Source organism: Cervus canadensis, chromosome X (assembly GCF_019320065.1).
Source record: "Cervus canadensis isolate Bull #8, Minnesota chromosome X, ASM1932006v1, whole genome shotgun sequence".
Taxonomy (NCBI): Eukaryota; Metazoa; Chordata; class Mammalia; order Artiodactyla; family Cervidae; genus Cervus; species Cervus canadensis.
In genome coordinates this window covers 42716854-42743855 of record NC_057419.1, presented here as the reverse complement: position 1 = coordinate 42743855, position 27002 = coordinate 42716854, and the positions used below count along the sequence as shown (strand labels likewise).

At 41.7% G+C, this 27002-nt stretch overlaps 1 protein-coding gene and 1 non-coding gene across 2 annotated transcripts in view; both read right to left on the bottom strand.

Annotated features, from left to right (window-relative positions):
- The window catches only part of EFHC2 (EF-hand domain containing 2), a 240083-nt gene that overhangs the window by 74619 nt on the left and 138462 nt on the right, over positions 1 to 27002 (bottom strand). Inside the window, exons 9-11 of the mRNA XM_043459414.1 lie at positions 20032 to 20174; positions 17362 to 17558; positions 14558 to 14688 (exon numbers count right to left, since the gene is read on the bottom strand). Coding sequence (XP_043315349.1) covers positions 14558 to 14688; positions 17362 to 17558; positions 20032 to 20174 — 471 coding nt within the window. The remainder of the gene's footprint in view (positions 1 to 14557; positions 14689 to 17361; positions 17559 to 20031; positions 20175 to 27002) is intronic.
- On the bottom strand, positions 5888 to 5960 carry TRNAY-GUA. The gene has a single exon. It is a non-coding gene; the product is annotated as a tRNA-Tyr (tRNA).

Genomic DNA, 27002 nt, shown 5'->3' with positions numbered 1-27002 from the left:
AGGATGCTCAATCTGGCACTCTGTGATGACCTAGAAGGGTGGGATGCAGGGGGTGGGGGGTGGTCAGTGGAAATTCAAAAGGGAGGAGATATATGCATATAAATAACTGATCCACATTGTTGTACGGAAAACCAATATAACATTGTAAAGCAATTTTCCACCAACAAAAAATTTTTTTAAAAACTAAGTCACAGAAGAAGAAGAAAATGAAAGGGTAAGATAGTCACCAATTTAATAAGAATTTGAAAACATTTTAAACATTTCAAAATTATATTTTAAAGCTCTGGAATTTTTTACTTTAACATAAAATAATCCTGGTATATAATAGAAAATTTTCAAATAAGCATTTTAAGAATTTAAGTATAATAAACCTTCATGCTTATCCAACAGCATATATAAAATATAATTTGAAATGAATCACAGGCTCAAAAGTAAAAGCTAAAATCATAAAGCTATTAGAGAAATATAATAGCACAGCACACCTCAATAATAATAGAACAAGCGATCAATAAAATTTGGCAAAGGATCTGAAAAGAGACCTCACAAAATATACAAAGAGTCAGTGTTGTTCAGATGCCAAGTCGTGTCCAACTCTGTGACCCCATGGACTGCAGCACAGCCAGACCTCCCTGTCCCTCACCATCTCTCACAGTCTGTACCTCTCAAAGAGCCAATAAACACATGAAAAAAAGTGTTCAACATCAAGGGTTATCAGAAAAATGCAAATTAAACTACAGTGGGACACTACTACATATCTACCAGATGGTTTACATTAAAAAGCCTAATAATACCAAATTGTTGATAAGGCTGTGAAGCAATTAGACCCTCTGTACATTGTTAGGGGAAATGTAAACTGGTATAACCTCTTTGGTAATAAGTCTGGCAGCTTCTTTAAAAACTAAACACATACCTATGTCCCAGCAATTTCATTCATAGTTACATAACCAAGAGAAAAAAAAATTATGTTCACAAAAATATTTGCCTAAGAATGTCGAGAGCAGGTTTATTCATATTAGCCCAATATTGGAAATAGCCCAGATGTTCATCAGCAGGGGAGAGAATAAACAAATTGTAGTATTCACTACTGAGCAGTACAAATCACGAATGAATTACTGATACACTCAACAATATGGATAAATCTCAAAATCATACTTAAGAGAATCCACAAAAGAATACATGCTGTGTAATTCCATTTACATGAAATTCTAGAACAGAAAAAATATATTTACTGTGAAAAAAATCAGAAAAGTGATTGCTCCTTGGATGGAGGTGTGGGCAGGGACTGACTAGGATCAGGATGGTAATGTTGTATGTTTTAACAGGGATTTGGGTTGCACAGGTGTATTTGTCGAAATTAAGCAAATGTATACTTTAGGTTTATCCATTTTATTAACAATAAATTTTACATCAAAAGGGAAAAAATGTAAATAAATGGTAAACATGCTGATATATTTAGAAGGAAATAACTGATGTCTGTGAAATTTTCTTTGAAATGCATCAAAGTTAAGATGGATTAATGGATGGATAGAGGGGTGTGTGAATGAAGAGATGCAAGATAAAGCAAATACAGTAAAATATTAGTGATACAGTGTAAGTGGGGAAAATAAAGGGGTAAGACTTTGTTGTTAATTTGATAAGAATTTGAAAGTTATAAAAACTATTCCATCCCAAATTTACTTTCAAAGCTCTGGGATTTTAAAGCATAAATAAAAAATATTATAGCCCATAATGCAAGAATTTTAAGTAAACACATTAAAATTAAATCAATAATCAGAGTAGAGCATCAAGTGGAACAACTCATATCCTGCTTTATGATTCTGAGACTCTTGACTTTTGCTCAAAACACTCTGCCAGCATTTGCCATTAGCTCTTTCTGAAAACTGAAGCAAGAAACAGAAAATGCTCATTGTTCTTTGCCCAGGCTTTTTGGTTCTATTTGCTTGAGCTTTATTTGTTTTTATCTTTTTAATTTTTTTTTTACAATTGCTCATTGTTTAAGAAATATATCAAAGAATGAGGCAGGCTGATGTGCAGCCTGCTAAGATTTCTTCAAAGGATACACAATCCTTGAAATATTTATATAAATATACATGTACATGTAACCTTTAGATTTTTGGCATAAATAGGATCATATTATACAGACTTCTGAATTTTGCTTTATCTACAAAACAGCATGACATATATATGGTAGCCATTAGTGCTGTTTATCTAGCATCTGGTTTCCCTCTTTCTTCTGAATATATGGGTGGAGCCATGTGACTCACACTAGCCAATGGACTGACAGTGTAAATGATGTTTTTCTTCCCAGCTGAGATTTATTGGTCTTGACCCTCCAAAGTTCTCTTCTCTCTCTGGTACATTTCAGGTAGTGGCTGTTCTGTCAACTTCAGTCCTGAGTGACTATTATGAACAAAGCTCCGTCTGACAACAATGGATACACACAGAGTGACCCTTATTGATTTAATTCCTTGAGATCTGGGGGTTAATTACTGCAGCATTACTTAACCAATCCTGACTAATGCACTGAAGATTTTTTCAAGTACGCGTATTTGGCATATCTCATCCTTTCTAAAGGCTAAATAGTGTTAGTCACTTAGTCGTGTCTGATTCTTTGTGACCCCATGGGCTGTAGCCCGCCAGGCTTCTCTGTCCATGGAATTCTCCAGGCAAAAATACTGGAGTGGGTTGCCATTTCCTTCTCCAGGGGATCTTCCCCACTCAGACACTGAACCCAGTTCTCTCACCTTACAGGCAGAATCTTTACTGACTGAGCCACTAGGTAAGACCTAATGGCTAAATAGTACAGTCTTAAACCAAAGCAGAAGAATTTATCCAACTATTCCCCTAGAGTTGGACATTTTATTTTTTCCAGATTTTTGCTATTATAAATTTTGCTGCAATAAATATTGTTTGAGTGCACACACAAACATCTGTAACAACCTACTTGTCAAAATTTTTCTGAGTAAAAAGTTTCTAAACATGCAATTACTAGGTAACACAGTCTCAGCATTAGATATTGCCAATTACCCTCCAAAATGCTGAACCTATTTAAGCTCCTATCAATAGAAAATGAAAGTACCTGTTATCCCACATGCTCTGGAGCCAGTTATATTATTCTTTTTAAATGTCACTAATACAATATGTGGAAACTCTATTTCATTATTGTTTCAGCTTGTGTGATTATTTGGTTTCTTTTCATAGGTTTAAAAGCTATTTGTATTGCTTCTGAGAACTGTTTATTCCTGTCCTTAAGCCATTTTTGTCTGCTGATTTTACAGGCGTTTTCATAAATCCTTAATGTCAATCCCCTGGTTCTTACATTGGTTGTAACTATTTTCTCTCAGTCTATCTCTTATCTTTTCAGTTTGTTGACAGTACTTTTTTGCTATAGAGAAATAGAAAATTTTCCTGTAGTGAATACAGTCAATTTTTCCTTTTATGTTTTTTGGCAACTGTGCCCTACCTACCACAAAATTAAAATGTATTAAATGTTTCCTAATCAACTGTCACTAGAACCTTTACTATTAATCTATTCTTTGTCCACTGATTTGAGAATTTCTCTGTACCCTACAGTAAAATCCACAATAATGAATCTTTTATGGGCTTTATACTCTATTTCACTGATAGTTTAATTCACTAACAGTAAAGTGTTTTCAAATATCTATCAATTATATAAATTCTAGTATCTGGACTTTAACATTCTCCCTTTTCAATATTTTTTTCAATCCCTGATTTTTTTTGAGGAACCTCAAAAATCAATGAGCCAATTTCTCTCCCTCAACCCTGCAAAACAAAACCGAATCTAAGAACAGAACTGTAATTCTGATTAGAATCTATTCAAATCTAGATTAATTTGGACAGATTAGAATTTTTTTAACCAGCCAGAAGTTTTATTTCCTCCTAATCCCATCATTCAAGGCTCACCTAACTCATCTCAGGAGTGATAAAAAGCCCCCACCACAAGCAATAATCAGGAGCACCCATGTGAAGGGGTCCTGACATACAACCCTAGCTTTCTGCTCAGGCCAGGAGGAGAATGTCACCACACACAAAGGTTGCTTCCCACTTTTGCTGAAGGCAGCTTTTTAGCTTGCCAGGCACTTTGCAAATGAAACTCACTTGTCAGTCCTTCCTCAATTTCAGGTATATTTCCAGCTCTCAACCCCCGAGCCTCACAACTGGCAGGGTTATCATTTCTCCTCCCTAAGACTGGGCAAAGAGTACCTAGGGTTTCTCTCATCAACCCTCCATCCAGGACTCAACTGAGTTCACTACAAACTGTCAGTGGCTCTCCTGAGGGAGAGGCTGGGAGAGGGACTAAAGGGTCCAACCACTTCGGTCAGGTGCCTTATATTTAGGGACAGAAGCACAGGAAGAGAAGGGGACCTTTGGAGAGCCAAACCCGCCTTCCTCATTAGCATCCCTACAATAATGGACACGGTTTGGTCTGTCTTCTACCAGCGGGAACAATACATAGAAGAGCACTCTTTTTGTGAAGGAAAGAAGATCCTGGGGCTCAGAGGGGGGTCAGAGGCCAGAAGACACCACACAGCTGGCAGATCCATGTCTCTCTGGATCTTCTCACTAGTTTAAAGGATGAAGGTGGGTTGCCTCTCTTTGGAGTCAGGCCAAGGCCTGCACACCCCACTATCCAGTCCCTGTGCCCAGGTGGGCCCCTACCTGCTTGAGCAGGAATTGATTCTGGGTGTTGGAGCGCAGGGCGATGGTCAGATGGAGGACAGACAGGAGCACCCCGCTGAGTATCGCAGCCCGCATGCACACGGGCAGGAGCATATAGACGGTAGTGAAGGACACAGTCCACCAGATGCCCTTGGAGGCAATGCGCGGCTGGAGCAGCAGCAGGCCCACCACCGGGACGGCCAGCGTGATGGCGATGAGCGCTTAGAAGGCCAGGCCCATGTGGTCCTGGTGGGAGGCAGCGCGGTTGCAGAGCATGGCCAAGACGAGGATCACACCCATGGTGGCCACTAGGATGGCTAGGTAGGGCAGCTGCAGCGGAAGCCGCGCCGCGCACAAGATCACCAACACAGCCATGAGCATCGTGAAGTTGTTCCGGTTCAAACGGAAGAAGTAGTGCCGGTCCAGCCGCTCCAGCTTGTCCCAGGGGAACTTCTGTGAGCGGAATATCTGCAGCAGTGCCAGGCGGCAGGCGGCCACTGAGCACCGCACCAGGCCCTGCGCCCAAGCCTGCGGTGCTGCCGCCATCCCCGGACCCCTAGTCTTCCTTGCCGCGCCGCTCCTCCGGGCCTAACTCCACCGAGCCCGGGCGCACTTCTGTTCCGCCCGTGGCTGCGGCCGCCGCTGCCTGCAGGGGGCGCCCGGGTGCTGCCGCTGCTGGCCAACCTGGAACAAAAGCCGAAGCCCCCAGTCAAACAGACCCCCGCCCCCACTCCTGTCTCTTGGTGGAGCTGCGAGCCGAACCCCAAGGGTAGAATTTTTAAATTAGTGTCTTCCAATTCAGAGAGATGATAAAGTTTTCAAACTGTATTCATTTTGAAAGTGAAGTTGCTCAGTCGTGTTCGACTCTTTGCAGCCCCATGGACTGTTGCCTACCAGGTTCCACCGTCCATGGGATTTTCCAGGCAAGAATACTGGAGTGGGTTGCCATTTCCTTCTCCAGGAGATCTTCCCGACCCAGGGACTGAACCCAGGTCTCCAGCATTGTGGGCAGACGCTTTACCGTCTGAGCCACCAGGGAAATCAAACAAATTTTAATTCTTTTTGGCACAATGACATACTAATGTATGTGAAGTGAATGAAAGTCACTCAGTTGTGTCCGAGTCTGCAACCCCCATGGCCTATACAGTCCATGGAATTCTCCAGGCCATTATACTGGAGTGGGTAGCCTTTCCCTTCTCCAGTGGGTCTTCCTGACCCAGGAATCGAACCAGGATCTCCTGCATTACAGGCAGATTCTTTACCAACTGAGCTATCAGGAAATGTATACAACTGTATTCATTTTAGTCTTACACATTTCTCATCCAATTTCATAGCACCCAGGTATTTCATAATATTTGTTGGTATAGCAAATAGTATCCCCCATTGCATAAGATCTTGTTTATTATTAGTATAAAGTAAAATTATTGCTTTCTATGTAGTTTTCTTGTATTGAGCTACTTTTCCTGAATATTATGAATAGTTCTAACCATTTTTAAATTGAGTCTTTTAGACCTTTAGATATATAATCACATTTGGGTTCTAATTTAAAAATCAGTCTTCAGTTCCACTTTGAGCTATTTACACAATCATCCCTAATTACCTATTTCCACTATACCTAGGGCACAAAGGGACCTTAAAATTATCCAGTCCAAGGACTACCTAGTTAAGTACCTTCTGGGATATGAAAATAAGATAAATGGGAGAAGGCATAAGACAACAGGGCTTCCCAGGTGGTACGGTGGTAAAGAATCCACCTGTCAATTCAGGAGATGGTCGGTTTAATCACTGGGTTGGGAGGATCCCGGGGAGGAGGAAACAGCAACCCAGTCTAGTATTCTTGCCTGGGAAATCCCATGGGCAGAGGAGCCTGGTGGGCTACCCACCCTTGGTGGGTCCACGGGGTCGCAAAGAGTTGGACACGACTGAACACACACATCACACACATTAGACAAGAAGGAATTGTAGGGATGGAGGGAAAAATGCAAAGAACAGGCAGAGTCTGAGAGGGACAGCTGCCATTTACCCTACTGATTATTGACATGGGGAAATGTAGGCCCACTTTCTATTTTTCAAGAGGAGACAGAAATATAGGTTTTTATCTTTAAACTCTTAATTAAAAAAAAACAAACACAAGCCAAACAAAATACAACTGCCAGCTATCAAAATCTATGAACTTGAAAGTAATCCAATGCCTTCAAGGCAATTTAAACTCAGAAAGGTGTGTCAGAGATTGCAAAAATAGTGGGATATAGGGAAGAAGTTTCTATTTTGTTTAGCTACTTGGGTGGATCAGAATGGTATTTGCAAAGTGCTAAAACCAGGCAAGTGTTTTGTTTGTTCATAAACAAGGAGCTCAGTTCCTAATTACTGACATTTTATGCCCCGTGTTTGGCTCATCTTGGCTTGAGTTTGCCATCATGGTAAATGAAAAGGGTACCTTTTAAATCCCCCATCTCTATTTGGGGAAATTACCACATTCTATTCTCCGTCAATCCAACATGGAAGTCAGAGCTTAATTTCCCAGCCTTCCTTGCAATTAGAAACATGCCAATGACCGAGGATCTGCCAATCAGGGAAGCTTACATGAGACTTTGACTTGGAAGAGTAACAGCTAAGTATGGGCCACATTTGGGGTCACAAGGGGTCCAACTTTCAGGGGTAGCATCGGACACAAGGTTGCCAAAAGTACTGGTAGTGATGGCTGTGATAAAATTGAATTGAGTTGATAAAATTGGCAGCAGTGCAAATGTAGCAATGAGTGTGGGTGGTGCAGTAGGAACAGGGGCCATTTTCCCATCAGACAAGTTCTACAACCCACTTCTGGGCACTGTTCCTAGAACTGAGCCTCGAGCTTATTTCTCCAGCCCTTCCAAAGATACTGTGAACCACCCAGGATCCTTTTAGTTAATTCCTTTCCTGCTTAACTAGCCAGGGAGGATTCTGCTTTTTTAAAAACTAAGCCTGCCTTCACCAATACAAACAATATCATCAGGCAGTGAAAGAAACAAATTAAAGATCTCAGTCTTTTTGAATCCCAGGCCAGCATTTTTTCCTATGACATCACATCGTTTATGTTTAATGCTTTTAGGAAGGTTCAAAATGTTTTCAAAATGTATGCTGAGGCTGGCATCTCAAATATATGGTATGGGTGCTGTCAAAGAGTCTATTTGGTTCAACATGAGAATACAGGTTTCAAAACTTTTGGAATTTGCCTTTTCCTTCTGTTCATATAGATTCATAGACCAGTGGCTTCCTTAAAAGATGTTAGACTTACAATAAAAACACCAATAACAATGTACACAGTGCTGTTAAAAAAAAGATCAAAACCACATAAAAGGAGAGATAACTGTATGAGATAAATCAGGATGAGATCATCACAATGCTCTAAGCACTAAATTTACAATCTTCTTCCTTGAAGTTAAAGGACAGTAATGGAGTGGATTAATGTTTCCCAACCTTGGTCCACCAACAATCTTTATTTTCCACCTTCATGGTCTCCAAGTTTTTTAAGGGCTTCTTCCAACCTCATTTATTAAAGAATGTTTTCAATGACTCTATCAAGAGTAAATAAACAACTTACGGAAATACTGCAAATAGGACATAGATTGCTACTATTTTCAGTGACTATTTTGAACTATCCCAACTCTTGAGATAAAGAGTTTTCATTTTCTAGTGTTCGCTACAATGCACTTTCTAGTGCACTACAGTGTGCTACAGTAAGAATTTTACATACGTTATCAGCTTTATTCATCACAACAGCTCTGTGTAGTAGGTATTATAACTATCCCCATTTTGTAGGTGAAAATGTTCTTCAACAACTTACGCAAGGACATCAGGATGAAAAATGGCAGAGCTGAGATTTGAATGCATGTGTCTGACTCTTGAGACCCCATGGACTGTAGCCTGCCAGCCTCCTCCATCCATGGGATTTTCCAGGAAAGAATACTGGAGTGGGTTTCCATTCCCTTCTCCAGGGGATCTTTCCAACCCAGGAATTGAACCCTGGTCTTCTGCTTGGCAGGCTGATGATTCTTTACCACTGAGCCACTAGGGTGAAGAAGCTGCCTGCCAAGCAGGAGACGTGAGTTCGATTCCTGGGTTAGGAAGATCCCCTGGAGAAGATAATGGCAACCCATTCAAGTATTATTTTCTGGGAAATACCATGGACAGAGGAGTCTGGCGGGCTACAGTCTATGGGGTTGTGAAAGAATCAGACATGATTTAGCGACTAAACAAGTAAAAAATCGGATCTATTTACTACATTATATCACCTCTTTCAGGAAGAATTTTACATTTACAAGAACAAAAATTTCCTTGAGGCTCTAAATCTTAGAAGGAATTTATCACATGGAAACTCACAGGAAATCTCTTGATCCTGCAATTGACAACAGGAGTCTGAGAAAGAATGGTTTAATAATTCATTACATTCACTGAGGCCTGAGACACTGGGTGCTGGAAGTATCTGGGAAAGACACCAGGGTGAACTGGCCATGTGTCCTGCCCTCTAAGGCTGGAGCCCAGGTGGGGAAAAGAAGTGAGCACTGAGCTCGCAGAAATCCAAAATACATGCAGGCTACATGGGGCAGGTGTCATCTCTGATGGGAAGATCAAGGCTCGGGGAGGTGGCTGGAGGGAGGGACTGGCCGCGTCTTCCCTGGCACAGGGCCCTCCTTGCTGCTGTTGCCTGGGGTTCAGAGTCCAGGGCCCACATCAAGAAGCCTCACTCTGCCCATGTTTCCAATTTCACAAAACACTAGCCCTGCTAAGCCTTGTCCCTGTCTGGCTCGCTGCTAAAATCTGCCCATCAGGAATCAAGGCTCTGAGAACAGCTCTCTGCACTCCTTCAATAACAACTGACAGTGCTCACAGGCCCATGTGGCAGACCATGAAAAAAGGGGCCCAGAGAAATAGTTCCAGCCTAGAGGCAGAGGAGAAAAGAAATGCTCCCTCCCCAAACTGCCTTCTGTTTCCACCTGTCCCTGCATTCTTCAGGTCCATTTTGAGACAAATATCTCAGGAAGGCCCGGTTAATCCACTAACAGGTTAATCCACTAATCCATTATTAACCATGGCACCTTATGCAGAGATAGGATGGTTTCCTTGAGAATAAAGGAAATGCCCGAGGCTTGGACCATTGTCCAGAGCATCAAGTCTGGGCTCTGAGGCCCAAGTACATACTGAGAGGGCCAAGTATGTAAGCCGGGGAGAGAAGCAGGGCCACAGACATGAATCCCAGAGGCCTACACTGCAATCCTGCCTCTGCCAGTTCAACACAGATATGAAAAGGGAACATTTGACAAGTGTATTTATAAACCTACATTTTCCACATCCTCCCCAACATTTATTGTTTATATATAGTTTTTGATGAGGGCCATTTGGATTGGTGTCAGGTGATACCTCATTGTAGTTTTGATTTGCATTTCTCTAATAATCAGCAATGTTGGCCATCTTTTCATGTGTTTACTGGCCATCTGTATGTCTTCTTTGGAGAAATATCTGTTAAGGTCTTCCACCCACTTTTTGATTGGGTTATTTGTTTTTCTGATATTGAGCTTTATGAGCTGCTCACATATTTTAGAGATTAATCCTTTGTCAAGTTGCTTCATTTATAATTATCTTCTCCCATTCTGAGGGCTGTCTTTTCATCTTGTTTATAGTCTCCTTGAGGATGTGGAGAAAAGGGAACCCTATCGCACTGTTGGTGGGAATGTAAATTGATACAGCCACTATGGAGAACAGTATGTAGATTTCTTTAAAAACTAGGAATAAAACTACCATATGACCTAGCAATGCCACAACTTGGCATATACCCAGAGAAAACCACAATTCAAAAAGACACACATTTCTCAGTGTTCACTGCAGCACTATTTACAATAGCCAGGACATGGAAGCAACCTAGATGTCCATCAACAGATGAAGGATAAAGAAGCTGTGGTACATATATACAGTGGAATATTATTTAGCCATAAAAAGGAATGAATTTGAGTCAGTTGTAGTGAGGTGAATGAACCTAGAGCCTGTTATACAGAGTAAAGTAAGCCAGAAAGAGAAAGACAAATATCATGTATTAACGCATACATATGGAATCTAGAAAAGCAGTACTGATGAACCTATTTACAGGGAAGAAATGGAGACACACAAGTAGAGAACAAATTTGTGGGCACAGCAGGGAAAGGAGAGGAATTGAGAGAGTAGCACTGACATATATACACTACCATGTATAAAAGAGATAGCTAGTGGGAAGCTGCTCTATGACACAGGGAGCCCAGCCTGGTGCTCTGTGATGACCCAGAGGGGTGGGATGGGACCAGGGAGGGAGGCGCAAGAGGGAGGGGATACATATATAATAATGACTGATTCAAACTGTTGCATAGCAGAAACCAACACAACATTGTAAAGCAATTCTCTTCCAATTAAAAATTTAAAAAATTAAAAATAAAACCTACATTTGAAGAGTTTCAGAATGTCAGCATCTGAAAGAGACCTTAGAGATCATTATATGGACAAAAGAGTGAGATGCAAGTAGGTGAAGCAAGTTGCCTAAGTCACTTGAATTGTGAGGGTTGGGACTAGCTCTCCCTGACACCCCTACAGTCAGAGACAGAGTTCCCTTTCCCAGCGCAAGGTAATCAATTATTTACGTGTTTGCTGCAAGCTTTAGAGAGAATGTTCCTTGAGAAATAGGACCTTTCATTAAATTATTCAACAAACATCTATTGTACTTGGCAGGAACCAATTGTGGAGGCAGGGAAGTAAACAACTCAAGAGGGGCTACAAGTGAATGATACAGGAAAAGCATTTAACATGATGCATGGCCCATGGTAAGTACTCAATAAGTGGTGACTTCTACAAAAGAATAATTCTTACAGTGAGATAAGGGAAGAGATGTTGGCAAGGGTCAGCTCATGACCAAACTCACAGGAAACACTAACAGGTTGGGGATTTGCCCTAGAGCCAAGGAACGATATGATAAGACTTTAGGGAGGTCATTCTGGCAAAGCTTTGGAGGGTGAACATTAAGAAAAGATCAGTTTTGCAGCTTTCAAGAGACTAGTGAAAAGATGAAAAGCCAAACTGCAACAGTGAAGCTGGGGATGGAGAGAGGGTGTTTAAAAAATACGATTTCAAGAGGGTGGGAGAGGTCAAGGTAGGGGAGAGGGCAAAGACAAGGCAGACCCTGGCTCAGGCCCTGGGGACAAGTCTGGTGGCCTTTACCAAGATAGGGTCCCCAACTGCAACTGTATGGGGGAAGAAAATGAGGTCAGTTTAGGGAAAGTTATTTTGGAAGGCCTAATGGGGATCCAAAGGGGAGATGTCCTGAAAGCCTTCATATTTCCAGATCTATAATTCAGGAAAAAGGTCTGAGCCTGAGGAGCTAAAGGGAGCACTCAACCTTCAGCTAACAGGCAAAGCAGGGCAGACTGGATAAAATAGAGCTACTCAACAAGGCATGGTGAAAAGTGATGAGCCTAAAGCAAAAAACAAGAAAGAGAAGTTCCTTGCCCTCAAAGAGGTTATGTTCTGGTGAGAAGAGCCAGAGTATATCCATATACATACACATGGAAATAAAAGAAAAATATTTGCTAGTTAAAGCTCCAAGCACAGAATTAAATTAGGAGGTGGTGTGATAGCAACTATGTGGTGCCTTTGCCTTTGCCCAGAAAGAGCGTGAGGAGCAACGAAGAGGGCTGACTTCCAAACTAGAACACCCCTCCCCCAAAATAATACTAGAATCTCACTCTTCCATTCAGGAACTATGATATGTAGTTAGCCCAGTGCAAGGTGCTAGTTTTAGGACAGTGAACAGGGGTGTCGAGGACCCTGCCCCTCAAGAAAGCTCATATTCTAGGAGGAGAAGACACACTTCAGGACACACACACCAATAACAGTTATCTAAATTAAGTAACTACGAGGTGTGCCAGGGGTAGTGAAAAATATTGGGCTGGCCAACAAACTTTTTGGCCAACCCAATATAAACACGGGGCTAAGAAAAAAATCCACTTTAGGTAGAATAGTCAAAAAGAAAGCCCCTCTGAGGAAGCAGCATTTATAATGAGTCCCAGGGTTTGCCGTGAAAAGGATGGCGTATGGACATTGCCAGCAGAGAGAACTGCATGTGCAGAGGCATGGAGAACAGAAAGAGCTTAATGTGTTTGAGAAAGTGAGTGACAGTCAGCAGGGCCAAAGGACAGGGTGGGAAGAAAATAAGTGACAACACTGGAAATACAGAGTGGCATCACTCAAGGCACTGCTGGCTGCAATAAAACATTTGGATCTTATTGTAAGGATGAGCACAAGCCACTGAAGGGTTTTTCAAGCCAGGTACGGCCTGATCTGATTTCCATCTTAAGGAATTTTTTGGCCAGGAGACGCCCTAAATATTCGCAGTTGTTCTTTCAAAGCATCCGGTGCCTTGAGGTCACCCTCCAATCACACGGCATGGCTGTCCTTTATTCCACCCACAATTAGGGTCAGGCCTCCATCCACGGAACAACTTACCCTCCTTGGATCTCCTGCCTGGCCTACATGCTTCTCCCAAAGCCCCATAAACTCACTAAAGTGTTTCCAAGAGACACTGCTAGAGTACGAGGAGAATGGATGCTTTTGCAAAGAACACAAAATACTAAAACGAAACCACTCCCTCATTTCTGATGGAAATTTGTTTTCCCCTCCACTGCTATCCATTAGTCCTCGGCCTGAGCAATTGTCTGTGCTCTTCACCCCATCCTTCATTTATTTGCCAAAAGGCCAGGAACATGTGTACTGCCATGAACAATAACAAAGAACTATAAATTCTTATTGATCCCAGAAGCTTGGGAATTCTAAACAATAAAAATATGTCCTCTGATTGCTGCACTCAAAAGAACGTTTTGGAGATACAAAAGAGCTTTGTTGAAAGAACAAATGAGCTCCAGGGATACTGTGGGCCTCATGGAGGGCTTGGGTCACCAGGTATTGATACAACAGGCAACTTCAGACACAAAGTCAGAAAGACCTCCCTGCCACGCTCCCCCGGGCTCACATCTTCATTTCTTAGCCGCATCTTGACTGCATCAAGCCGAGTTTCCTATATAGCTTTTAGCCACTATTGTTTTTAGGAGCCAGAATTCTCAGCCTAAAGAGAAAGTCCCCTTTGTCCTCCATCCATGATTTAATTTACATTCTCCTAAACGCTCCATTCACTTTGTTTTCAGGCTAAGAAATCTCACAATTGTACCAGGCCCTGAATTTGAATTTCCTTGTGTTTCTGCTGTTTGGAAATTTGCCTAGGTCAGTCACTGGACAGTCCTAGAAATTCAGCTTAACCTTAGAGAAAAATCTCTATTGTTCATGATTTCTTACAGTACTTCTAACTTCTGTCCTATATTTGCCCTTCAATTTCTACATTTTCATGTCTTTGTAAGTACTTAACGTGTATGTGAGCATACCTACACACAGATGAATACACAGCTCCTTTTCTCTGATAATCAGTGAAGTCTCCACTATCGTTTCCAACTGGATCATTCTTCTTCATTCCTCACACTTTGCAGGGTGGGGGTGCTCAGCTGCACTGCTTTCAGTCTTCCTCATTCAGATGCAGCCTTCCTGACACTCCCCTGATCCTTCAATGCCCTGCATGATTCACAAGACACTGTGTCCAACTGACTTAAACTGCTTTTGTCTCTCTGTTCTCCCCTAGGAATTTCTTTTATATGCAAATATATAAAATTTACCAGAAATGGGCAAAACTTGATCACGAAGTAATACGAACGTAAAGAAATACCAATTCTTAATTTTTAAAAACAGTACCTAGTAAATTAATGAAGAAACGCTAGGGAGGAAAACATCCTTTTTGTTCTTTGGACAATGAGATGACTGCTAGCAGCCTGTGGCTTACCTGAATGTATTAAAATCCACCATCGTTGTGTGCATACAATCAGCAGCTATAAACACCTGCTTGAGCTCTCTGGATTTGGGTTCTTCTTCTTTTAACTTTTGTAGGGCAAGTTCAATGTTGCTCAGGGGAAACTAGGAGGAGGAAAAGACAGATATTTAAGATAGGGAGCCTAATCATTCTGGTGGCCAGCAAAGAGACTTCATGCTATGAACCTGGACTTAGCTGGCTCTGTCTTTCCACAGAAACCAACACAAAGAAGACATGACCAGATTTGTATTTCTTCAGCTAAGGCTCTGGGACAATAAGTGACATTAGCACAGGCCCAGATCTGAGAGAAATGAGCTTACAGGACAGCAGGTCACAGGAGTCAGAAAAGCACCACTACTTCCACCTCAGCCTCCCCCCTTTGACCCTTGGACTCTGGCCCACCATGTTGGGAGAGCCTAATGGAGAGAATGGGGATTCAAAGTTGCATAAGTGGATCCCATTTTCTCCAGATCTTTAGAGTGGGACTCCTGGAACCATTGGCCACCAGGCAATACGCTGGGCAGAGAGAGGATGGGTGCCAAAGGTCTACAGGCACTGCGGTCCCCTACATTCACCCTCCAGGAGACCCCCAGTTCCTGTCTCCTATACTGTGATTTGGTTTTTGACTCTGTAAGAATACTTCTTATTTGATTGAGTAAAGTACAAGGCTATAAGTAATTATATTGACATTATAAGTAATTATATTATAGCAAAGAGCTAGAAAAGGAGAAGACTCATTATGGAAATACAAACGTTGATGGTACATAAAGTTCCCCCTCTGCCACCAGGGGGTTTTGGGGGTGGGGTGAGGGAGTGGGTCAGTGGCATTCCCTCCCTTTTTTGCATTTCCTTTCATCTATTTCCATGATAGGATCTGTTAGCTCTTACAAAAAGACCCCTCAGACTGATATTAATCTTTCTCTGCTTACAATGTCCTTGTTAAAGGTAGCTTTAAGAAAATGCAGTTTTTACTTGGGATGCTGATACCAGATAATGTCCTACCTTGCTTTTCTCTTTTGGAAAGGAGAAAAGCCCTTAATGTCTCATATATACATACATACATATTCATGCTATATATATTTTATATTAAAGTACAGGTTTGCACTGTGTTTGAAAATGGAGCCCTAATTACAATAGCTATTGTAAACTGTGCACTGACTGCATCTCCTATGGGCCACATAGAGATAAGCACTTAAAACAGATTACCGCATCTAATCTTCACAGCAATTCTCTGAAATAGGCACCATTGGTACTCCCATTTTAAAGATGAGGAAAGGGAAGACACATGTCTAAGGCCCCTCGCTTTTAAGGAGTCAAGTTTCCTTGCCAAGCCTGCTGGTCTCCAGAAATTTAACTGCCCTATTACTGAGCCCCTCACCTGAATTCAGTACTTTTGAAGAGCTACCCATTCCTGGTGTTGTGCTAGCTCAAGTTCCTAGTGCTGCAAATGCAGAGGTGGTGTGGCAGCCCAGGAAGGTGCTGCCCTGGCCTGGCCTCAAGAGAGACCATGCAGAGAGGAGTTCTGTTAGCGGACAGCCCCCTGCTGCGGCACCTTCAGGTCACTGGAGCGCTGCAGCTTTCAGAGATTCCCCCAGAGGCCACAGTCTCCCCAGACTCTTCCCATCCAGTGACTGAGCAGGAAGGAGGCGCCAGAGCTAGGCCATTCCTGCATGACATGGGATTTCTCTGATGCGCAGTATGTGCTCTGAGGCTCCCCGTGAGCCTTTGTCAGAGCTGCAATGTGTCTGAGGTTCTTCTCACCCCCATCCTCCTCCCTTCCCTCTCCTTTCTCAGGGGTCAGACCTACATCTCAGTCTCCCCACCTACTCCTGCTCCCTCCTTTATCCTTCATACACATTTCCCCCAATACATCTCTTGCACATATCATTCTGTCTTGGGATCTGCTTCTCAGAGGACCCAAACTGATCCAGGTAACGTGTTGTACACAGAGGCTGATCTTAGCAACATCTCCCTGAGCATTTGACATGAAATGAAATGGAGTTGGCACTGTATCTATGTAATTGGCACAGAAGTATTATTATTTACAGGCAGACTTTGAAAATAGTTTCCAGATAGATTCCTCAATCTATCTAGTTTAGATAATTGGTTCTGAAATACACATGCTGGCACATGGAACTCATCCACACTTAAAATCAAGGTTTTGTCAACATGTTTTCAGTAAACAGCACTGTCATAATAGTATTTTCAGTAATAGTACCCATGTGCCATGTCATTTCAAATGGAAAACCTTGTGGAGCTCACTGTTGCCAATTTGTCCTTGGAGTCTCATTGAGGCCTCAGGTGGCTCCTGTTATGGGAAGTTGCAACCCCAGCAACTGTCGGGTTCCCTTGGGGTTTCTGTTTGTTCCGGTCTTGGCCTTCTCTGCAGGCCTGTGCCAATTAACTGAGACAGCACACAGTGTGTGGCACCAGGTTTTCTTCCATTCGGATCATTGCTGAATTTCTTTCTGAAAACATTTTCAGCATCAGCAGAAAACCCAGGAAACTTGATTCAACCCTGGGCCTGCCTCCTGCCTGTGCCTGGCATCCGTGATGCTGGGCAGCAGCAAACCCAGCACATAAACAGAGGAGACCAGGCCCTGGCCTCTGTGATGGGACCTGCGGCCAAATCATGCAGATCCATTATTCATGCCCACATGTGTGAATGCACAATGTAAAATTGGTTGCAAGACGAAGAAGAAAAGGCCTGGAGTAAGGAAAACACAGACTGCAGAGTGCTGAGAGGCGAAGTCAAGAATTATACCAAATGAGTTCACCTTATCTGAATTCCTTTCCATGTAATTCAAGGTATACTCATCAGCATTGACCAAAAGAAAGAGGTAGCCATTCACATTCACTTTGGCTCCAACATACAGCTCCTCAGCCTTGATATATTCCGAGAATTCACTTTTAAAGACTTCTTGTCCAGGCTTCTTAACACGAACTCTCTTTAAGAACATCCCTCCAGTATACCCTGTAGAAAAAAGAGAAAAAAGTTAACGAGTAGGTTTTGTTCCTCAAAGAATCAGATAACCTGACTTTAGAGATACTTCATGCTCAAACATGTGAACTTGTGAACTCATTCAACGTATAGTCAGTCTTTAAGGGAAGAAGAATGAGGCAGTGGGTGAAGAAATGAGACTTCTAGGTGAGTGTGTAAAGAAGAAAAGTGGCATGGCATTCCAGCCTTTTCTTTCCTCCATCCTCTCCCTTCCCAATCCAAACACTTAAATAAACACTGAGCGAGGACTTGGTCTATGTCCAGAAGCATCCTGGAAACTGAGATAACAGGAACATCTTCTGAGCCTGCCTGAACTGTATCAGGTAGAAAATTTCTCACCTGAGTTTATTTCCACCTATTTGTCCCAGATGATGTCTTATACATATCTTCTGACATACAGATGAAATGTAAAGATGCCCCGTTTCTGGAAAGGTGTTATTTAATTGAAGATAACTATAGGAGTTCCCTCAACTCTTTGTTTCTACAGGCAAAATGTTTAAATAATGCGCCATTCTTTTTTTTTTTTTTTTACTTCTCAGAATTCTCATCATTTCCTCTGCTCTCTTCTGGGCATTGTTTGGGTTTTGGCAAGCAGTGAGCAGAGTTAAACGTGGGACTCCACTATCTCCTAACTGATACTGAACTGAAATCTCCAACCCTGTGGATACATCCTGGAACCAGGTGAGCTCTGGAGAGCAGCTTCCTCATGCTTTTACCATATTCAGAAACCAGAGGTGGCAGAAAGACATAGGCTTTGTAGTCAAAGAGAGCTGGAGTCCATCCTGGCTCTGTCGCTTGCTTGCTGGATGATCTTTAGGAGTCATTTAATCTCTCTGAGCCCCTCCAAATTCTCACTGGTAAATGGGAATAACATTTGTGGGGGGCTATGAAAATGTACTTCTCAGGTTGCTGGCTATGGGGAACATAGTTGACAGAAGGCTCCAACTGCTATGTTCTGAAATCTATCCCCAGATTTGTGCTGAGGTCATGCTTCCCACAGGCTGCTGCCAATGCATGACTGAGCAAGGTAGGCAGACTAAGGCAGGCAAGATGGGAGCTCCTCGCACTGGTGACTCTGGCTCCAGAACGCCCAGTCAGACTTGCCAAAATTTTCTTAAGACTTTCACTGTGGTCTAAGACCTTCCCCTTTTCCTCTTTCCTCTGTCCTTCACAGGAGTCACACACACATAGTGCAGTCTGACAGCGCTCCTGGCCTCTTCTGCCTCCTGCCATGCTTTTCCTCACCCGCCATCCCCCTAATAAATCTCTTGTACATTTAACCTCATCTTGGGCTTTGCCTCTTGGAGGACCTAGATTAACACAAAACTTAACCTCATAAAGGTCTTGTAAGGACAACAGGAGGTACTCAGCCAGGGCTGCTGTTATTACCAGCAAGCTTCTAGTTGACTGCTATCACCCTGTTTTATGAATGCTGTGATTTGTTTAGCCATATCATCCCTATTCTAGATGTACAGAAGTGATTTTTTGACCTTCAGGAACATGACTTTATAATCATCCCTATTTGACTTCATATTTTAAGATCTGGTCCATTATTCAAATCTGTCTAAGTGGAGCCTAACTTACTTATACAAATTATTCATGATTCATTGGTGTACTGAGCGGCTCCTACCAGCTCATAAGGGCTAATCGTTTAATGTTCAAGGATTTGGAAAGCCAGTTGTTAAACTGTTGGTTGCTTGAAATTGGCCATGGTTTGGGTATTTACATCATGGAAATTGACAAACGGTACAAAATAGAGCTTTTAAATTTTTTTCAGAGAGCCGGTTAACCAGTACACCACTGACTATTCTTCCCAAATGTGTATCTTCAGCACTGATAAAAATTTTAAACATGCTGGGACAAAGTACAGAGCCCTACAGTTCCATAATTTGGTAAGTCAAAATCAATAGCTTTCCTCAGCAATGGCCACCCTATCAGTGCACTGCAGCAAGGCCATCCCATGGGCCTTGGTGCTGGAACCTTGGCACCAGCCTCAAAGGCCAGAGGGAAATAGACTCTGAAGATTAAATTTGTTAATCAGGGATTCTTGTCTTATTTTGTAAGTGATATTATCACAAATACAGATTTTATTCTTGTCTTGCTAGCTGTACACAGAATTGGTGGCAGCCAGACCATGATTTTGAAGCCACTGGATTCCACAGAGGTGCCTCAGAGACCACAGAGGAAGTGGGGACAGTGTCAAAAAGGAGGTGTCCTGGGTCCCCCAGTCCTGAGCCAACCAAAACTATTCCTCTTTTACCATTTTATATGTCTGGGTTCCCATTTAAGAGGTCTTTGTAAAATGAACTTTTAGTGGTTAAAAAAAAAAGAAAGCCACTCTTTTAGATCATCTAGGCTATAAAAATGAGATTATATTCCATAACTTTCAACATGAAGAGACAGTTCACTGTTCTGAGGAAATCGCTGTGGGTAGTATGTCTCTTACCTGAATTCCTCTCTATGGGTTCAAACACTGAAATTGTGTCATCACTGAGAAAATATGAAATAACAAACATCCTTTCCACATCAGCACATTTGTGTGTGATTAGTTTTGCAAAAAACCGGAGTGTATTGCTTATGTTGCCATAGCTAAATGGAAGAAAAATGAAGGTTATAGCATTATATAAGTAATCTTTTGCATATTACATATATACAAAATCCTGCAAAATATATGCCATTTTTTAAAATATATGCCATTTTTATTGACATACAATATTAATTTCAGGTGTATGACACAACGATCTGATATTTGTATATATTGCAAGATGACTAACACATTTAAGTCTGGTTAACATTCATCACCACACTTAGCTACAAAAATTTTTTTCTTGTGATGATAGCTTTTCAGATCTATTCTCTCAACAACTTTGAAATATGTACTATAGTATTATTAACTACAGTCACCATGCTATATATCACATCCCTATGACTTATTTATTTTATAACTGGAAGTGTGTACTCTTGACTCCTTTCACCCACCTCCCATCCAAGTGCACTATGGTTTTAAGACAGTGGCATAAACTCTCAGAGGTTGAAAAAGTTCAACCATTTTCTTATTAGGGCTCTAAATCTATATGCAGAGACATGTTCCCAGCTTATTAAAATATCTCTTACTCGGACAAGTTCTCTTTCAAAGAGTTCTAAACATTCTTTTTATCACAATACACCCAGCACTCAGAAAAAATTTAGCATTTTCTCTGCTTCTGATCATACCACCTAGACTGTTCAATCTGGCTTTCTGGGCCATTAATAGTCTGGGTTCAAACACACACACACACACACACACACCCCTATTTGTCCAGGTTAACACACTGGGAAAACATCCAGGGTAACACACTGGGAAAACGTACCCAAAACAAATGTCATAAACACATTGCTCAAACCATCTGCATTAAATGGCTGCTCTCTACTCATAAGATTGGACAATAATCACAGCAACCATGTCAGCTAGAAGCACTGCGCCTGGGCCTTGCTGCCCCAGGAGGCAAGAGGCTGTGCTTTGCCAGTACCTGAAGCAACCTCCCCATTTCACTGCCCACTTTCTCAAGCCCATTCCTTATTTTTCTTCCAACCCCACATCATCTCCTTGCTAAGTCACTCTCCCAGTTCCCCAGCAGCTCCCTAACTCCCTTCAAGGGAAAATTTCCCTTTTCCATTGCAAATGCTATACTAAATATGACAGAGCTTTCATAACACTTATCACCCATATCATAAGTTGCCATTACAAGTCTGTTTTCTGAGGGCAAGGACTGCATCTTATTAATTGTTGTCTAATACAGCATTTTTTTTTGCATTTTAAGTACTTAATAAATGTTTGCAGAAAGTTGTTGTAAGATCCATGTAGATTGGAATTTTCACTTAGAATTCTAGGCATGCATAGAATAGTCTTGAAGACTGATGGATGAGATCAAATTATAGAACCTAAAGTTCCCCAAATTGACTGCCTGGTTATGGAATAAATTAATTTATGGTCTGTCAGCAGAAGTATGTCTGTGGATATTAGCTAGTGAAAGGTGGTGCTGTGCTATGCTTATTCAGTTGTCTCCAACTCTTCGCAACCCCACGGACTGTAGCCCTCCAGCTTCCTCTGTCCATGGGATTTTTCAGACAAGAATACTGGAGTGGGTTGCCATTTTCTCCTCCAGGGGATCTTCCCAACCCAGGGATCAAACTCGTATCTCCTGTATCTCCTGCATTGCAGGCAGATTCTTTACCTGCTGAGCCATTGGGGAAGCCTAAAGGTGAACTTCATGACAAACACTAAACTCTTTGGGAAGGCTCTGATAATCAAAATCAATACCCCAAGGAGGAACAGAGTAAAAAAACCATGTACTTCACCCCTTCCCTGTCACAAGAGAGGTCCTCACTTTCAGTCTCCAATGCCGAAAGTCACTCTTTCCTTGCAGTCACAGTGATTTATAAAGAAACAGACCCCACCCACCCACCCCCCAAAAAAACCTATTTCTGATTTGCAGAGGCAGAAGGTGTTTTTCTCTGTCCAAGGAGGCAGGGTTGAAAAAGCATGGCTCCATGATTCCCAGCTTGAGGCCTCAAGTGAGATGGAAAGTAGCAATTTGGAGGCTAGCCCCAGGCAAAACAGCCAGATCTCCATAGCTGTTTTCTTAGTCCCTAGTTTCCCAGGCTTCAGATAGACCTCGTACAGCACAGGGAAGGGACAGCTATACCTTCTCAACCATCTTCTTTTGTAATTGGATTTAAAAGTAACAAATAGATTTGGTAACCCCCCTCTCATGAAAGACCCATACTTTTACAGATGCCTGAAATACCCTTGAAACAACTGAATGAGGTCTAAAGTCAGGCCAAATGAACACAATTGCAAATTTACCTTCTTAGAACTTACATAAATTTACAAGTGTGGATGTTAAGTATGGATTTTTCATGTTTAATATGCCTTTTTAAACGTAATTCTAGTGTTTTAGATAGCTTATCAACCAGGAATACAACCTACTCAAGCAAAATCTTTATCTACAAAATCTTATTTAACCCTAACTCTAACTCTAACCCTACAATCTGTAGGCGTGCTGCAGTCCATGGGGTCGCAAAGAGTCGGATATGACTGAGTGACTGAACTGAACTGAACTGAACACTACAGTCTACTCAAGTAAGACCATTCACAAATGTTGTCATGTGTGAAAGTCACACGGGGAGCTTGTTAAATATACAGAATCCAGAGTCCACTCCTAGAGATATGGATTCAGTAGTTCACTTGCAGCTCCAGTAAACCTACTGGTTTTTGTAGCTCCAAAAACCTACATTTTTAATAAGCTCCCCAAGAGATTCTGATGAAATCGTCCCCAGAGCATGCTTTGAAAAACACTTGCAGGTTATCTTCAGATATTTCTTTGACTAATAAGCTACTTATCAAAGTTCTCTAAACACTCTTTTTGTCACAATACACCCATCACTCAGGAAAAATTTAACATTTTCCCTGCTTCTGATCATACCACCTAGACTGCTCAATCTGGCTTTCTGGGCCATTAATGGTGTGGTTCAGACACACACACACACACACACACACACACACACACCTATTTGTCCTATAACACACTCTCTACTCAAATCACATAGTCACTTCACTTAGCACCCCACACTGAGCTTGTTTCTACGTCCAGCCCTTCACTTTGTGTCATCCCCTCCCCCAGGGTACACTCTCATCCCTTTTTATGCCTGTCCAGAATCCTGCCCATCCATTTGGGCCTCAATCAATAGAGGTCTCCGTGACCATGGCTGCCTACCCAGGTGATTACCTACTCATGCCTCCTGTACCAAATATTATCTGTGACACCCAATTTAGCATTGTATAGACTTGTATCCTTGACTGTTTTTTTTTTAAATGTGTTGGTTCCCACTGTCTCAAAACATGATAAATTCCTAAGTCCAGCAGCCATGTCTTAACCTTTTCTCCAGCCAGCCCAGAGTTACCTATAATCATTGTCTTGAATTCTTCTCCCATTCTCTTAAATCCACTTCCATTAGGTTTGTTCTACCTAAACAACCCTTGTCAAACTCAACAGTGATCTCCACAATGCCAATTCCAATGGTCCATTTTTGTGTCTAACTTGACCAATCAGCAGCAGTTGGTATAAATGATCCTTCCTTCTTCCATGACACTCTTGCTTCACTTGGCTTCCAGGATCATATATTCTCTTGCTATTGCTCCTACCTCCTTGCTTGCTTCTTTTCAGTATCCTTCAATAGTTCCTCTTCTTTTCCTCAATCTCTTAATTTGGGTGTCCCAAGGATAACAAGGAATAACTTAGTCATCCACTTCTCTGTGTATATTCACTCCTTCAGTGATCCCTTCTAGTCTCATGTTTTAAATACTATCTACATGCTGATGATTTCCAAAGCTCTGTCTCTAGCTCAGACCTCTCTCCCAAACCCCAGACTCATATATCAAACTGCCACTTCAACATCTCTACTTGATATCTGACACCTCAAACTTAACTTGTTCCAAACTGAACTTCTGCTCTTGACACAAACCTACTCTAACTATGGTCTTTCTCATCTCAGCAGATAGCAACTCCATCTTTCCAGTTGGAGAAATCTGGGGAGTCATTTTTTATCTCCTGTTGTATCCAATCCGCCAGGAAATCCTACTGGTTCAACCTTCAAAAATATTTCCAGAATCTGCTATTTCTCATCATTTTCACGGCACTCACTCTAATGGAGCCATCATAACTTATCTCTGGGGACTACTACAGTCATGTTTTAACTGGTCTTTACTTCCACCATTGCCCTTCTACTGCCTATGCTCAACACCGCGTCTGGAGTCATTCTGTTTTTTTTTCATTTATTTTTATTAGTCGGAGGTTAATTACTTTACAGTATTGTAGTGGTTTTTGCCATACATTGACATGAATCAGCCATGGAGTTACATGTGTTCCCTATCCCGATCCCCCCTCCCGCCTCCCTCTCCATCACATCCCTCTGGGTCTTCCCAGTGCACCAGCCCTGAGCACCTGTCTCATGCATCCAACCTGGGCTGGTGGTCTGTATCACCCTTGATAGCATACTTGTTTCAATGCTATTCTCTCAGAACATCCCACCCCACTTTCTCCCACAGAGTCCCAAAGTCTGTTCTGTACATCTGTGTCTCTTTTTCTGTTTTGCATATAGGGTTATCGTTACCATCTTTTAAAATTCCATATATATGCATTAGTATACTGTATTGGTCTTTATCTTTCTGGCTTACTTTCACTCTGTATAATGGGCTCCAGTTTCATCCATCTCATTAGAACTGATTCAAATGAATTCTTTTTAATAGCTGAGTAATAATTCCATGGTGTATATGTACCACAGCTTCCTTATCCATTCGTCTGCTGATGGGCATCCAGGTTGCTTCCATGTCCTGGCTATTATAAACAGTGCTGCGATGAACATTGGGGTGCACGTGTCTCTTTTAGATCTGGTTTCCTCGGTGTGTATGCCCAGGAATGGGATTGCTGGGTCATATGGCAGTTCTATTTCCAGTTTTTAAGGATCTCCACACTGTTCTCCATAGTGGCTGTACTAGTTTGCATTCCCACCAACAGTGTAAGAGGGTTCCCTTTTCTTCACACCCTCTCCAGCATTTATTGCTTGTAGACTTTTGGATAGCAGCCATCCTGACTGGCATGTAATGGTACCTCGTTGTGGTTTTGATTTGCATTTCTCTGATAATGAGTGATGTTGAGCATCTTTTCATATGTTTGTTAGCCATCTGTATGTCTTCCTTGGAGAAATGTCTGTTTAGTTCTTTGGCCCATTTTTTGATTGGGTCATTTATTTTTCTGGAATTGAGCTTCAGGAGCTGCTTGTATATTTTTTAGATTAATCCTTTATCTGTTGCTTCGTTTGCTATTATTTTCTCCCATTCTGAAGGCTGTCTTTTCACCTTGTGTATAGTTTCCTTTGTTGTGCAATGGAGTCATTCTTTTAATACATAAATCAGATCAAGTCACTTCTCTGCTCAAATCTCCCAATGAGTCCCCTTATCACCTGAAGTCAAAAGAATCCTTACAATGGTCTGCAAGGCCCTATGTGATCTGATCACCCATTACTTCTCTTAATCTGTACTCCTGCCTATTCTTTGCACATTCCAAGCCTGCTCCTTGCTCAGCATCTTTACACTGACTGTTCCTTCTGCTTAGGACATGTTTTGTCTCCTCAGTAAGGTCTATCCAAACCACACTGTTTAAAATTGAAACCAGCATTTACTGTTTGTAGATTTTTAATGGCCATCCTGACTGGGGTGAGGTGATATCTCACTGTAATTTTCATTTGCATTTCTCTAATAATGAGTGATGTTGAGCATCTTTTCATGTGTTTGTTGGCCATCTGTACATCTTCTTTGAAGAAATGTCTGCTTAAGTCTTCCTCCCACTTTTTGATTGGGTTGTTTGTTTTTCTGGTAGATGTCCACTGGCAGATGAATGGGTTAAGAAGTTGTGGTACATATATATTAATACAATGGAATATTACTCAGCCATAAAAAGGAACACATTTGCATCCGTTCTAATGAGGTGAATAAACCTAGAGCCTGTTATACAGAGTAAAGTCAGAAAGAGAAAAATTTTGTATATTAATGCATATATACAGAATCTAGAAAAATGGTACTGATGAACCTATTTTTAGAGCAGGAATAGACACACAGACACAGAGAACAGACTTTGGACATAGCGGAAGGAGAGGGTGGGACAAATTCAGAGAGTAGCACTTACATATATACACACTACTGTGTGTAAAACAGATAGCCAGTGGGAAGCTTCTGTATAACACAGGTTGTCACAAAACACCTGGTGCTTTGTGACAACCTGGAGGGGTTGGTGGGGGGCGTTCTGGAGGAAGAGGACATGTGTACTTGGGGCTGATTCACTTTGTTGTATGGCAGAAGCCAACACAATATCGTAAAGCAATTAACCTCCAATTTAAACTATTTTAAAAATTGAAACCCGGGGTGCTCCTCAGCCCCACATTCCAAGTTCCCATTTATTCTCTTCGTAGCTACCTTCTTACTTTTTTTGTGGCACTTTAATACCTTCCATACACTAGAGAATGTCCTTATGTATTATCTTTATTGTTTATTATCTATGTCCCCTAGCTAAAATGTAAATTCTATGAGGGCAGGGTTCTGTATCTCTTTTGATCCCAAGCCCCAATATCAGCGTCGGGTACACTGAGGGTAAATGACTGGCTCACCCAGGGCTACATACACAATAAGAAGCCTCCAACTAATAAAAATAAATGAAAAAAAAATAAAGTGCATGTATATATAAATTTTAAAAAAAACCTTAAAGATAGCTATAGCTATAGTCTTATGGTTAGAAGAGACATGAAGGCTTATTATTACTGATGGGAAAAACTTTTTTAAAGAAGGAAATAAATGACTGACAGAGACAACAGATGGACAATATC